We start from the raw sequence: 13,738 nt of genomic DNA, 5'->3' as shown, positions 1-13,738 counted from the left end.
ACAAATGTTGAAATGTTGAAACATATCTAACTAGTTATTGTTAAGTCTGTATTAAAATTTAAGTCTTTATGGGGCCCCAGAAGGTCTGAGGGGCCAAATAGCTGCTTGGTTCGCTTTACCTCAGGCCAATTCTGCCTCCAGGGCTGGTACTTTCTTATTTGAGTAAAACTATTACCATAATGTTGAAAATACTTGTATATATGATGATCGATAATATTTCAAATATTGTTCATGATTGTATTCAAGCAAAGAAAGATGAGAAAAAAAATGGAGTACATGAAAACAGCTTTACTTTAATGTCATTTTCAGCAAGGCCATGTACAACATTCTTTTTAAGTTAAGCATCTTCCTTTCTAATAATTTAAAACACATGCAATCACTCAAATTTAAAAAACAAACAAACAAAAACATTGCACTCTGGATACCAGGGCTCACATTTAAACCGTTAGCTCAGAAGTTTTGAAGTGGGGTTTTGTTAAAAGGTTAAAGTAAATTTCTTATCAGGAATAGAAAACATTATGACTTAATTGGGTCAAAGTTATTTCCTCCATTTGCCAATTTATACTCTTGTTCTGTACCTACATACAGTACCAAAGTACTCAAACTGTTTTCTAAGTTTGATAACATTTTAATCAAGCATATCAGATATTAGAATAACTGTTCAATAGATTGATTGTTGATGTTTGAAACTTATATATATATTCATTTCTTTTTATTTGTATTTATTTTTTACATAAACTCACCCCAACTCTGCCTCTAATGGACTAATCTATCTATTGATGCCTCCTCTCCAGGAAATACACGGATCCAGGAATGAGGGCAAATTTAGGCCTAATTCATACCTCCTCTTCCACATTACTATGTCTGACTGCAAACTACAGATTTTTTTTCAACATTATTCTTGAAGTACAATTTATACGGAAGAGGATTAGGGCCACTGGAAAAAAGAAACAAGAATCTGACTTTTTTCTCAGAATTCTGAATTGTTTTTTTTGTTTTTTTGTTTTTCAGAATCCTGAGATTAAAGTCAGAACTGTTTTACTTTTTTTTTCCAGAGGCCCCAATCCTCTTCCGTAATTTTACATTTCTTATCCACATTTTGACATTTTTCTCACGACTTTGTATTTAATCTTTAAAACATGTAAGCGGCAAAAAGTCAAAGCCTTTATTCGACCGCGTCGGGCTTTTATCTGACCCGGTCAGATTTTGTTGATTTAGTTTTGTTGAAAGTTCTTTGTTGTGTTTTTTTCTCTCAACGAGGTTTTGTAACTTTGGCCACTTATTAACTTTCTTTAAGCACTTCTTCATGCACATCCAACCTAGTCCCAAATCCAGAGTGAGAATATTGAAAAGCCCAGAACTGTTTACCTGTTCAGAAAGACAGGTAAGAGAAAGCCTTCTGGTCCTCAACCGAGAGGGAAAAATAACATCTGACAAAGGTAAGGCACCGTTTCTAGTTTCTATTTCTGTCCTTGGCAGCTCTGGTGTTGAAAGCTGAAAGAACGAATGTCTTTCTCAGACTTTGAAACCCTTCCCATCTTTCTCCTCTCAGATAAATGTTGGGTACTTTGGTATTCAGACTTTGTAGTTATGACTCCTTTCTTTTAATCAATTTTGGTGTTCATCCTTGGTAAATCCTAATGCTTTCAAATTCACAGAAATCTGCTTGCTTTGTTTTCTTTGTCATAGAGATCAATCATGAAATGATGGTAAAATAATTATTATTTGAAGTCATGACACTGATGCAGCATATACGATATTTTTGTGTAGGGCTTTGGTAATAAAAATAAATTAATTAATTAAAGCCACATTAAAACAGGGTTGAGACTAGAGCTGCTTTAAAGGTGGTAGAGTTTAATGTTTCCTCTCAGATAATCACTCTGGATTCATAATAAATAAGGAGGGACTGAGGATCATTTATTAAAGATAAATAGGTCATTTACTACTTGTAACCTTTTCACAGAACGCCAAGTTTGAAATTCTGAACTATTCCAACAGTCAGAATTATTTCAGTGCTTTGTCTCTCTGATCCTGAGGTAAACACAGGTTTATGTGTGCATGTGCGCGCAAATGTAAAATAAATATGATTTTTTTTAATGATACTGAAAATGAAGCGGCTCAGTTTTAAGCAGAACGCCTCACTTGTTCTCCATCCTGGACCTGCGCACCATCGCGGCCCCCCTCCGCCTTCTCACGGACGGCCGCATGGTGACGCCCTCGTTCAGCTTGAACCGCGCGACGCCACCGGCCTCTTCCAGCTTCTTGGCGCTGCAGCACGGCGTCGGTACCTTGACGGTGTTTCCAAACTTGGAGTAGTCCACTGCGTACATGCCGTCGTCTTCGGACACCGTCGGCACGAAGCGCTGGCCCCACAGGATCTCCTCCGACACGTAGGAAGTCCTGGCCTGCGTGGTGATGCCGGTGGTCTCCACCACCCCCTCCAGCACCACGATCACCTCCAGGTCCTGGTGCTGCAGGTCGTTCGGTGAAAGCTCGTACAGGGGGCTGGACTTGTCGATGACATGGCAGATGATGAGGGGGGACACCAGGAAGACGCCGTTGGTCCCCACCGGGTTATCCATGTGGATGTCGATCTGGTCAAGGGGCACCACCTCTCCCTCCTCTGTGGTGCTCCTCCTCACCACCTGCATCCGCACGGTGGCGCTGATGATCATGCTTTTCCTCAGGTCCCCGATGCGGATCATAAAACACAGCTTGCTGTTTCGGAGGGAGATGACTGCGTGCTTGCTGAAGATGAGCGTCTCCGCGCGCCGGTGGGCCTGCGCAGTTTTCATGAAGATGCAGCCCAGCATGATGGCGTTGATGACCAGTCCCACGATGTTCTGCACTATGAGGATGATGATGGCCGAGACGCACTCCTCCGTGATCATCCGACCCCCGAAGCCGATGGTCACCTGGACTTCTATGGAGAAGAGGAAGGCGGAGGAGAAGGAGTGGATGTCCGTTACGCACGGGACAAAATCATCCCCCGTCTCACCCAGGTCTCCGTGCGCAAAAGCCACAAGCCACCAGATCATCCCGAACAGGAGCCAGCTGCATAGGAAGGACATGGTGAAAATGATGAGAGTGTGGAGCCATTTTAAATCCACTAGCGTCGTGAACACGTCCTGTAAGAACCGACCCTGCTCTCGGATGTTGGTGTGCGCGACGTTGCAGGTGCCATTTTTTCCCACAAACCGAGCCTTCCCTTGTTTGGCCTTGAACGTCGGCTGCAGAACATCCTCAGCTAGTCGTGTCAGCAAGTAATCCTCAGGAATGAGTCCCTTCCTGGACAACATTGCACTCCCATGCTATGTACCCACAGCCCTCAGGTCCGGGGTCCTCTGTGCGCTCGGCTCAAAGACGGGTTTGTCTTTCCCAGTCGGAACCCGCTGGTGTCCGCTCCGTGTTCTGGAGGCTCGCACGCTACCTCACGTTGCCTCCGGATCAGGCGCTTCAGGACCGGGAAGTCCCATGAGAGGATTTTCTTCCTCCACGTTCCACAGCTGCCGCTGCCACTCACAGCACCGACCGACTGGCTGGACGTAGCTGGGCCACGCCGCCCAGCCTCATTCTGAGTCCACTCGGCTACACGCGCAGCTGCGCTCTCGTGGTCGTGGCCTCGTGCGTAAAAAGGTGCTTCTGGGGGAGGAATAAAGTTGCGACGCAGGGGTGTGAGGCGTTTGATCACATTTGGATTTGGAGGCAGGTTCACGTGTCGCAGCTGGAGCTGTGCTGACCTCGCCACTCCACTATAGCTCGGTAATGTGAGATGGAGCGAGGAGGAGAAGCAGTCCCTCCCCCACCCTCCGTTTTAGTCTATCGGTGATTTTTTTTTTAAATTGTTTTTTTAAAAACGCTGTTTGTACTCAAAGGATACGTTGTAGTTAAAAAAGGAGTTGACTTTCTTTACTCACCCCAAACAAACCCTTACGCAAAGCCACGGCTTGTCAAATATATCCTTTCCAGTCACCTCCGCCTGCCTCTGCTGCTGCCTCAAGGCAACAACACGCCCACTTTTCCTTCTGCTACAACGGAGGAACGCAAGCGCAGGAGGAGACGAGAATCCAAGAGAGATGCAACTAGCAGCTGGTTAAATCACATATAAAAAATACATGCGTTAACTAATAACATCCATTAGTTATCTTCACTCAACCCAAATAAACCACACGTCACAATGTTTCAAGGGTTTCTTTATAAACAACCCTGAGAACCAACAGCACATGGTGGCATCTTACATCGAGCCGGTCACATTATTGGCATTCAGCGTGAATAAAAAAGAAAAACAACCTTAAACTAAATTCATCATTAATCTGGTAAATATTTTAGTGGAGGAAAAAAATCTCCAGTTAATACATTTTTTTTTTTTTCAAAATTACCAGTGGTGCAAAAAAATATTGGAACCCGACCTGTAACAGGTGGAGTATTTTGATGTGGGTCACATGGCCACATGGGGTGGAGAGGTGGGACGGCACCAGCAGTCAAAAAAACGCAAAGTGTTTTTTTTTTTTTACAAATCAGCCACTGTGCTGAGAGTAGTGATGGATGCAATCAGAGTGAATTGAATTAAAAGAATGAAGTTACAAATTCAATACTTTTTGGGACTAGTCAAAGTAAGCTGCATCTTTGGGTGGAGACATTATGAACTAAATCTCAAATCATTGAAAGAGATTATATTCTTTAAGATTAAAGGGGTCAACAAACTATCCCCTCCATCTTTAATAACCAATCATGACAATGTTCAAAATCATCCATTGTATAGAGAACTGTATTCACTGACTGAGCAACTGAGCAGGGATGACGTGTGTGCAGGGGCAGCAGTTACACGCTGAGCTCTTTTCTCTTCGTCTGCAGTAATAAAAATCACCGTCCTGAAAACCCCAGAGTCCGAGCACGTTGTGATGATAATTTATGTTTTATTAACAAAGAATCAATCATTTTTATGTACAAATATAATACAGCATGATTAAAAAATAAGAGGAATATATATATTCCATGGGACAATTGCACTTTGAATGTCTTCCTTTGACGCTTCCGAAGCTGTCCTCTTCTCGTGCCGCTTCCTCTACTTGTCCGCTCGCACGAAGGAGGCGAAGACGCTGTCCTCTCTGTCAAGCAGGGCCTGGGGTCTGTCGTACTCCAGGATGATCCCCCGCTTCATCACAATGACCAGGTCGGCGTTCAGGATGGTGTGGACTCGATGCTGCGTGGCGGAGAAGAAGGGATCCATTACTGCACTGGGACAGCTCAGAGAGAAAGCTTCGAAGAAGTCAAACCGACTCACTGTCCTCTCTTTCAAAACTTGGATGCAGTGTTGTGATGATGCATAAATCAATGAGTTTGCAAATGGAAGATATAGAGTTAAAATAGCTGAATATTCTTTAATACAAACAATCGGCATTGGCAGATTCATGTTTTTTTTGGAAAACTTTTATGAGGACGAGAAAAACAAAACAAGTCGGGGACGTTCATTCATTCCTTCTTTCCTTCTGACCTAGTTTCCCCTCTTTGCTTCATAATCTTGCAGCAGAATAACTGCAACCATTTATGAGAAACACATTAGCAGAGCAGGATGAAAGTCAGCACTCTCGGGGCAGAAATGTATAGCCGCTATGTTGTAGGAATCCCTGAAGAGCTGCTGCAGTGTAAGAGGAGGAGGAAGAGGAGGAGGAAGAAAAGGAGGAAGAGGTACTCACTGCTATAGTTACTACTGTCCGGTCAGCAAAAGAGGTCATCACCACTTTCTGCAGGATGCTCTCCTGAGGGATGCAGAGCAAGAGAATGCTGTTTCAAACATGCACACGTTAGATTCCACTTTGCATAAAAATATGAGATTTTTATTAAGATTTAACTTAACGCTTGTAATGAAAAAACAAAACAAAACAACAAAAACACACACACACATATATTCTTCCTCCTGCCCTCTATCTTGTTTATCTGTGTGCACTAAAAGCTGAACTGTGTTTCCTCCAGGGCTTTCCTGCTACGTTGTTGTAAGCTCAAAGTGGAGCTGTTTGTCAGTGAACATTCAAGAGAGGGATATCTGAATGTACAGAAACTCCCCTCAGGCTCTTATACGCACTTAGCTCTGCCTTCTTTTATTTCACCTTCTTTCGGCTTCGTGCGTACCCTCTCCAGCACTTCTGCTTGCTTCCAACTCTCCTCCTCGCTCTAAAATCCTCGGTCTGGGATTCCACGTCTGATCGTCTCCCTCTCTCCCTGCCACAGTAGTTCGTATTTATCAAGCGCAGTTCTTGTCAAAGACTATCCACATGTTTAGCTTGAGGTGACTGTTTAGGACTGAATGGCACATTATTCTGGAACTTCCTTTATTTGATCCCGCTCCTTAACACTTCTGTAAACGAGTTAGCTTCCTGGCATTGACCCTGCTTTTAAGCAGAGCCTTTCCATTGTCAGTAAGGTCTGGAGCGTTCCAGAGGCTTATTGTTGGCACCTTAACAATAAGCCCTAACTTATCGTATGTTTGGTATCAGAGCCCTGACCAAACTGTGTCCAGGCTTCAACCGCTTTATGGACCAGCACCACTACTCTCTGTCTCTGTAGACATTTAAAAATTTCAGTCGAATTTGAATTAGCTGATTTTCTAGCAGGATGTTCTCTATTGGTTGTCATCCTCTGATGTCCCGGCTTCTTCCAGTTTATGGGACGTTTGAGTCATGGTGTTATCTTGATTCTGGGCATCCTAAACATTTCCTTTTCTCTAAAGGTGACAGTCTGCGGCCAGATGGTTGAGGCTTACACACGGTTGGCTTTTCCAGCAGGACGCTGATCCTAAACACACATCATCACTGGCTTTGAAAAAGATAAAGCAGACTAAGCTTCAGAGATGGAATTTCTAAAAAAATACCTAAAAATTGCTGAATGTTTATTGCTTAAAAGCCGGGATGTGTGCCAGGAAATCAGTCCGGTAAAAATATATATCCTTCCAGAATCATGACAGAAAGTTGTTGATGGGTACAAAACAGAACTGGGTGAGACGCGACTTGCTAAATCAAATATTAATAGTGGTTTATGCGCACTATTAATATTTTGAGCCTGTACAGACCATTTTGACCCTGACTTGGTTTAGAGAAAATACACATCCGATACAAATTTCTTGTTTGCAAAGTCGCTGCAGCTGAATGCAGAATTAACAACTCGACACCAACGAGAAAAACTGGAAGGTTTCAGTAAAAGTCCAAAAATGAATATGGGATTCAGAATGAGGTGTAAACCTTTGACCAAATCTGCGGGTCTCAATAGTTAATTATAGAAGTAAATATTTTTAATTTAAGATCATGTGAGACTCACTGTCATTAATTTCTCCTTGAAACATTTCAATCTGCCTCTTACACTTCATCGTATCTGGAGTTTTATCCCATAAACATCTTCGTTTGTCGTTATCTTTGCGCCGTCGCTGGCAGCTAAAATGCACCCAGGGAACTTTGTGAGCTCTCATTTCCGTCGCCCCACTCCTATCTCGGCTTTTCTCATTTCCTGCGCCTCCCTTCCTAAAACGCCTCGTCTCCATTTCATCGCCTCGAGATGTTTCTCTTGTTAGACGCGTACTGACCGTCGCCATGTCTATGGAGGCCGTGGCTTCGTCCATGATGAGGATGCTGCTCTTCCTCACGAAGGCTCTGGCCAGGCAGAAGAGCTGTCTCTGACCCTGGCTGAAGTTCTCTCCTCCCTCCGTCACCATGGCGTCTGAAAACAACAACCACAAACTTCATGAACGACAACCACAAAGTCGTCATAAAGGCTCGAATGTGGACTGAATACGGGAAAGCAGAAGAGAACTTTGAACTTTTGCTCTGTATTTTTTAACCTTATAATATGATGTTTATACTATTAGTAGGTTTTATAACAAATTTTTTACCATTGGAATCACAGTTAGTAACAAGGGACTAAGCTACAGTAATAAAAGATTGACCTAATATACAAAGCTTGAGATGTTGAAATCAGAATAACTTTTTTTTAATGTATTTGAACCTTTATGATGGAGAAATCCTAAACATAAGATCGACTGTATAATTGTCTCCATATGAACTGCTAATATAGCAGCTACTAGAATAATGTATTTTACTAGTTAACATTTTGTTTTGTTTTGGTTTTTTTCAAAAAATGATCTAAAACACTTAGTAAAAGGAAAAAAGTGTTAAACTGACCAGATCCCAGTGAGTCCAATAAACATCTGTTCCCATGAGCACAGTGACAGGTATGCAACATTTATAAGTGGCCTTTTTGAAACTCTAAACTTGCTCAATAATTGAGGTGAAATTCTTAAGCTGATCCTCTGTCTGTTACATAGTAGCTGTAACTTGATAAATATTTCCCTCACAAGTTGCAATATTTATGGCTTCTCCTCCCCAGTACATTTTTATATACTGGTTCAAAATACAGAGAATGAATAAAAGTAAAAATTTGAAAAAGTAAAAAAACAAAAAACAAAACAGGAGACGTTAATTATTTCTGATGTTTTCTCACTTTCTTAGCTCCATGATCACCCATGAAGTGAACCTCAAACTGTTTATTATGCAACACAGGCACTGTACACACACTTTCCTTAAATCGTAGGGAAACTTAATTAAACCTTAAAGTCCCTGTCCACACACAAATGTCTTATTTAGCATCTGTCTTCAGTTTCCAGATGCCTGCTTTCATCAGTGCTACACTCTGCAAAAGAAAACAGGTTTCTGACTCTGACGTGGAAAGATGCATCAGATGACATTAGCATTAGTCAAACATTAGCAGCGCAGCTTCTCTTCTGTTTTCTTGAAAAACTGTGTAAAAAGTGCAGTAAAAACCTTCGTGTACAGCTTCATGCAGCGAGTTGATGTGTGTGCAGCAGCTTAACTGCTTTCACATACAAAGGCTTGCAAAAGTATTCATACCCCTTTGAAGCTTTGTCACATTTTGTCACATTAAAATGACACATTTCAACGTATTTAATGGACTTTTTTGACGTAGCGTAATACAAAGTAGTCCTTAATTGTGAAGACAAGGGAAACTGACAGAAATAGATTTTCTTTACAAATAAAAACACGAAAAGTGGGCGGGGTGTATTTGTATTCTGCCCTCCTGCCCTCTTTCTATCTTCTATTGGGTTGTGGACGAATGTGGGGTTTTTTTTTTTGTCTCACTTTTCAGACACATTTTCCCTTCTTCATTACAAAACAGTTCAAAACTAAATCAGGATACATGGAGAGAGTCTGTTAACAAAAACATTTAAGCGTTGCCACATATTAGATCTGAGCTTTGACTAGGTCATTCTGCCACATTAATATGCCTTTATCTAAACCATTCTCGTTCAATTTCAGCTGTAAGTTAGGATCATTGTCCTGCTCCAACGTGACCCGGCGTACCCGTGTGTAGAGTAGAAAGTATGGCTTCTATGACTTTCATTTCTGGATTTAGTGAGTCTAGTTGTTGCATTTTGAAGTGCATGAATTAATTTGAATTTGACAATTATTACCAGATGTTAAAACAGCGACTGAATACAAATTTATGCAAAACTTCTCAGAGCTTTACAAAGCAAATGTCATTTTTATTCCATTTTTACAAGGAAATATTTGTCACTTTCGATCAGAAAATGTCAATAAAATTACAATGTTGGCAATAAATAAATAAAAAATCATGCTGTATTAATACTTTGGCAAGCCGCAATAACATCTGATATGACTGAGTCTGCTGCAGGCGTCAGCTGTCACATCTGCCATATAAAGACGGTCGGCTAAGTTAAAAATTTAATGCCTAAGTGACTTGATACGATCCTCGATCCTCGACTGGAGATACTCGATGACGGCACTCTGAACATGAACTCTGAGATTATTAATTAGCTGAAGCGCAGCTTATCCAACGGGTTTATCGTAAAGTGAATGCTGGCGTTTTGTTTTCCTCTTACCCAGACCTCCTGGCAAGGTTTTGACGACAGGCTTCAGCTGGGCGATCTCCAGAGCTTCCCACAGCATCTCATCCGTCGCTTTCATCTCTGGGTCCAGGTTGAACCTGCACACACGGGTCCACCAAGCGACATTTAGAGGCGCCGGTACTTTATAATATGTAAATAAACCTTTCTGGTAGTATTTTTGTAGTCAATATACGATTGTGAAATCTAAAATAAATGTCAGAGAGGCAGTGGAGATATTGATTTTAAACTTCATCTGATATCAGGCTGTTCACACCAGAGACTAAAACCAAACTGTACCTTTTGCATTACGGCTGATCTGAATATCCAAAGCCGTAATTAATTCCCTGTCGTCTGTTTCCCAACATTAAAAGACTTTTATGGGGTGTACCACTGTGGTCTATAAATAAAAACCTCCTCTGAACGTTTCAGAGAAATGACCTCTTATCTATGAGCAGCTCTTCTCATGTTTCAGATAAGTGCGATTAATGGCTGGCGCAGTTTTCCCAAATGTTCTGGAAATGTCCTGCGTCCCTCTTCATTAACTACGATCCGATCTGAGCCTCCATTAACAAGCCTTCCTGTTGACAGAGGAGTTCGTCGTACCGGATGGTGCCGCTGAACAGGAAGGGGTCTTGAAGGATGATGGACAGCCGGGACCTGAGGGTCTGCAGAGGCAGCTTGGAGATGTCGATGTTGTCAATCACAATCCGCCCTGTGAAACAGGAAAAGCAAAGTTCCTGTTTCGCTTCTTTTTAAAACGCTTAAAGCAGCGCTGGAATATAGACAGATACATTTATTGGCTGTTAAATATGTAGAAAGCCCTTTAAGTTTGTCTTTTATCACAGAAGCATGATCTTATACTAAGCATCTTTGAAAATTAAGTTTCCATAGCAACAACTAGATGCTATATACATGTACCAATGTTTAGTATGGAGGAGGATCTGTAACGCTGCAGGTTTATTTCTAGAAAACCTTTTTACGTTTGTAGAACAATGTTGAACTATGTTGTATGTTTTTACAAAACAACAAACGAGGAACCCCTGGAGTGTCAGCATCAGGTGTTTTAGCAACCCAACAACCCAACATGTATTTATTTCTGCATCAAATAAATATTCTCAAATTAAATGATGAATTTTAAAAAAATGTTTTGCTTTGTGAAATGATGCTGCTGTAATAAAACGCTTGTTTATTTTAAGCATTTTTAAATGCATCCGCACCAGAACTACCAGCACGTTCTCTGCTCTCTATCTGCAGCTGCTTGTATTGAACTAATTCGGCAACAATTTTACCCTCAAACATGTCCACCATGCGGAAGAAGGCCAAGGAGAAAGACGATTTGCCGCTGCCAGTTCTCCCACAGATCCCCACCTGAAAGACATGAAATCGTAGCGGCATGAGAAACGCTCAGATCTGCGAAGCAGCTTCTGCAGGCAGCGGCTCTTCTCACCTTCTGACCAGGATGCACGTGTGCGTTGACATTTTTGAGCACAGGTTTTAGCGTTGTGTCGTAGCGCACGCTCAGATTCTGGATCTTTATCTCTCCTTGTCGAGGCCAACCGTCGGGCACCTGAGACACACCTGAGACGCAGAAACGTCACAGAAACGTTACCACAGCCTCGCTCAGCAAACTACTATCTCAGAATGAGAAGAACTTGAAGCATGTTACGCATAAACGTCAAAAAAGGCAATGAATAAAAAATAAGGTAAAAGAGGAAGTGGGTTGATTAGGGCTTGCAGAAAACGCTGTCTGCTCCACTCACTGAGGAGTCCCTCGTAATTCTCCGGTTCGGTTTTGAGCAGGCCATTAATCCTCTTGACTGAGCCAAGCTGCACCTCCATGTCTGCCAAGTTCCTCACCATCCAGTTCATGTAGTTGGACACCTGATACGAGAGGACAGGGAGGACGGTTACAGTACGTAGCGCCTCCAGTCTGGACGCACCACCGAGCAGAGAGACCCGACGACTAAGATTTTATGTCTGAAACGTTGATGATTTTTAGAGCAGCTCATAACGTTTACCACATTACTTTTTGTTTCTTTTGATAGTAGTAAACTTCGGAGAGAAAAATATTGCAGTACATCTAAAAGAAAATGGAAGATATTGAGAAATCTGGGGGGGGTTTATGTGGCAAAAAAGAAAAAAAAAACATGTTTGATCTAATTTCTAGTTAGGAAAAAAGAGGCTGATGCAAGCATGCTTCTGTAGTCACTTCCATGTTACAGTCAAAGATTCAAAGTTTTCGATTCAAATCCCAGTGTTTTGAAAGTAATCTAAAAATCATTCTAATTTTTTTTTTAAATATCTTTTTTTCTTTACAATCTTATATCAAATGTGCACTTGGCTACCTTTACTGAGTGCCTTTTGCTACCCTTAAACAAAAACCTAGAGCAACAAGCAGCCTTGAAGTAAACAGAGTGTGTAATTTAATCTCTGCTTAGCTAAAAGTTTCCAGTGAAGGTCTCAGAGAAAACATTACAAACAGCAACACGAGGACCTAGGAAAGCTGCAGACGAGTTAAATGAATTTAACAGATTTAAATATGTTGTGGAAGATTGTTTAGTCTATCATCTGGAAATTTAAAGAGTATAACTGGCAACCCGTAAGACGTGGCAGCCCCTATTGATTAACCGCTAGGGCAAGGATTATAGAGATTTTTTTTTCCAGTTTATCTTTTATTTAGTGTGATCAGAGTACATGAGGCTGAAAATAAATTTATGCAATATGTTTTCCTTTTTTTTTTTTTTCAAATTTTCTTTCAACTTCATTCAATGTGCAATAATTAGTGTTGGTCCATAACATGCATTTCCTGTGACATTAAAGTTCAGGTTTGTAGAAATGTGGTTGATGAGGTGGTCTGATTCTTATTATGAAGAATACTGAGTTTACGTTTTTCTAAACCTTCACGATTATTAAATGTTTTTATTAAACATGTTCAGTAAAAAGGAAATGTAGTATGAAATACCAATCATAATGGCTTTTAAAGAACTGATACCCATGGTTATGAACCTTGAGATGAAAAAGAAATGAGCTCCTTTTGGTAAAAATGTTCCAAGATATTTGGTACAGATTAAAAACATGCTCACCATGAGAGCGTATGTGAGTCCGAGCCCCACCAGGCCGGGGGGCAGCTGGTTGTACAGAGAGTTGGTGATTGAGGCCACAGCTGCCACCAGCACCACACAGGCTCCGACGTACTCCTGCAGACCACAGCAAGGAGACTCAATGAAGGACTGAACGTCATATATCACAGGTAAAGTGATTCACAAGAGTAGACTGGCTTATTGGCAGCAGCTGAGACATCGCACATGATGTGAAGACTGCCTTTTATGGTGATGAGTATTTCAGTAATTCAATAGAGAAAGCAGTTATCCTTCCATACTGGCATAAATGTGTGCCAGCACAGTGGCCAGCACCGCAGCAGAACTGATCTGAACGTCAAAGATCCAAACAGCAGATGGTTCATTACCATTCGGACCTCCAGCCAACGGTTGGCGGCCGTGAGGAAGAGCGAGGCGATGTTGTTGGCGTCGGTGAACTGCAGCAGCCTCTGTCTGAACCTGGGCTCGTATCTGCCGAGAGGGAAGATTTAATTTGTTCCACGACATCTTCAAAACTCTACCGGCTTCCCTGCAGGCAGCTTTCTCCTGCCTGACTGGATCAGAGTCAGAATTAAAAAGTAGGAAGGTCATTCTGAAGCAGGATGATGAAATTTAAGGGGTCTAACCCAGCAAACTGTAACACATGTTACTATGGTAGTTTTCGGTAAAAGAAAAGATTTCCAGCGTAATTCTTGGTGAATAAAATGTAAGAAACAAATAGATCTGCTGT

General features: G+C 41.7%; 2 protein-coding genes and 2 long non-coding RNA genes across 8 annotated transcripts in view; 1 reads left to right on the top strand and 3 right to left on the bottom strand.

The window, feature by feature from the left end:
• Positions 1-1,899: 1,899 nt before the first annotated feature.
• On the bottom strand, positions 1,900-4,088 carry kcnj11 (potassium inwardly rectifying channel subfamily J member 11). 2 transcript variants are annotated; one of them, XM_007561394.2, is made up of 2 exons: positions 3,143-3,240; positions 1,900-3,054 (listed from the first exon to the last, which is right to left on the bottom strand). In XM_007561394.2, exon 2 carries the CDS (start codon positions 3,036-3,038, stop codon positions 2,139-2,141), a length of 900 nt encoding a protein of 299 aa, XP_007561456.1. In that variant the 5' UTR covers positions 3,039-3,054; positions 3,143-3,240; the 3' UTR covers positions 1,900-2,138. The 2 variants fall into 2 exon arrangements, with proteins under 2 accessions (XP_007561456.1, XP_007561455.1); XM_007561393.2 differs by having other exon boundaries at positions 1,900-4,088.
• Positions 4,089-4,357: 269 nt separating this feature from the next.
• Positions 4,358-13,738, bottom strand: part of abcc8 (ATP-binding cassette, sub-family C (CFTR/MRP), member 8) — a 63,098-nt gene continuing 53,717 nt past the window's right edge. For all 4 annotated transcript variants that reach the window (XM_016676056.1, XM_007561391.2, XM_016676057.1 and 1 more), the window contains 10 exons: positions 13,377-13,479; positions 12,994-13,107; positions 11,671-11,791; positions 11,358-11,488; positions 11,200-11,278; positions 10,514-10,622; positions 9,905-10,008; positions 7,574-7,707; positions 5,697-5,759; positions 4,358-5,203 (listed from right to left, as the gene is read on the bottom strand). In XM_016676056.1, the coding sequence (XP_016531542.1) occupies positions 5,066-5,203; positions 5,697-5,759; positions 7,574-7,707; positions 9,905-10,008; positions 10,514-10,622; positions 11,200-11,278; positions 11,358-11,488; positions 11,671-11,791; positions 12,994-13,107; positions 13,377-13,479 (1,096 nt within the window). In that variant the 3' untranslated portion in view covers positions 4,358-5,065. The remainder of the gene's footprint in view (positions 5,204-5,696; positions 5,760-7,573; positions 7,708-9,904; positions 10,009-10,513; positions 10,623-11,199; positions 11,279-11,357; positions 11,489-11,670; positions 11,792-12,993; positions 13,108-13,376; positions 13,480-13,738) is intronic.
• LOC107837246 (uncharacterized) lies at positions 5,796-7,567 on the bottom strand. The gene is made up of 2 exons (XR_001663256.1): positions 6,811-7,567; positions 5,796-6,770 (listed from the first exon to the last, which is right to left on the bottom strand). It is a non-coding gene; the product is annotated as an uncharacterized LOC107837246 (long non-coding RNA).
• On the top strand, positions 7,714-8,425 carry LOC107837247 (uncharacterized). Its single transcript, XR_001663257.1, has 2 exons — positions 7,714-8,110; positions 8,149-8,425. It is a non-coding gene; the product is annotated as an uncharacterized LOC107837247 (long non-coding RNA).

This window comes from Poecilia formosa, unplaced genomic scaffold (assembly GCF_000485575.1).
Source record: "Poecilia formosa unplaced genomic scaffold, Poecilia_formosa-5.1.2 Scaffold126, whole genome shotgun sequence".
NCBI classification, from domain to species: Eukaryota; Metazoa; Chordata; class Actinopteri; order Cyprinodontiformes; family Poeciliidae; genus Poecilia; species Poecilia formosa.
Note: the sequence above shows the minus strand (reverse complement) of the source record. Positions and strands in the feature narration are given on the sequence as shown.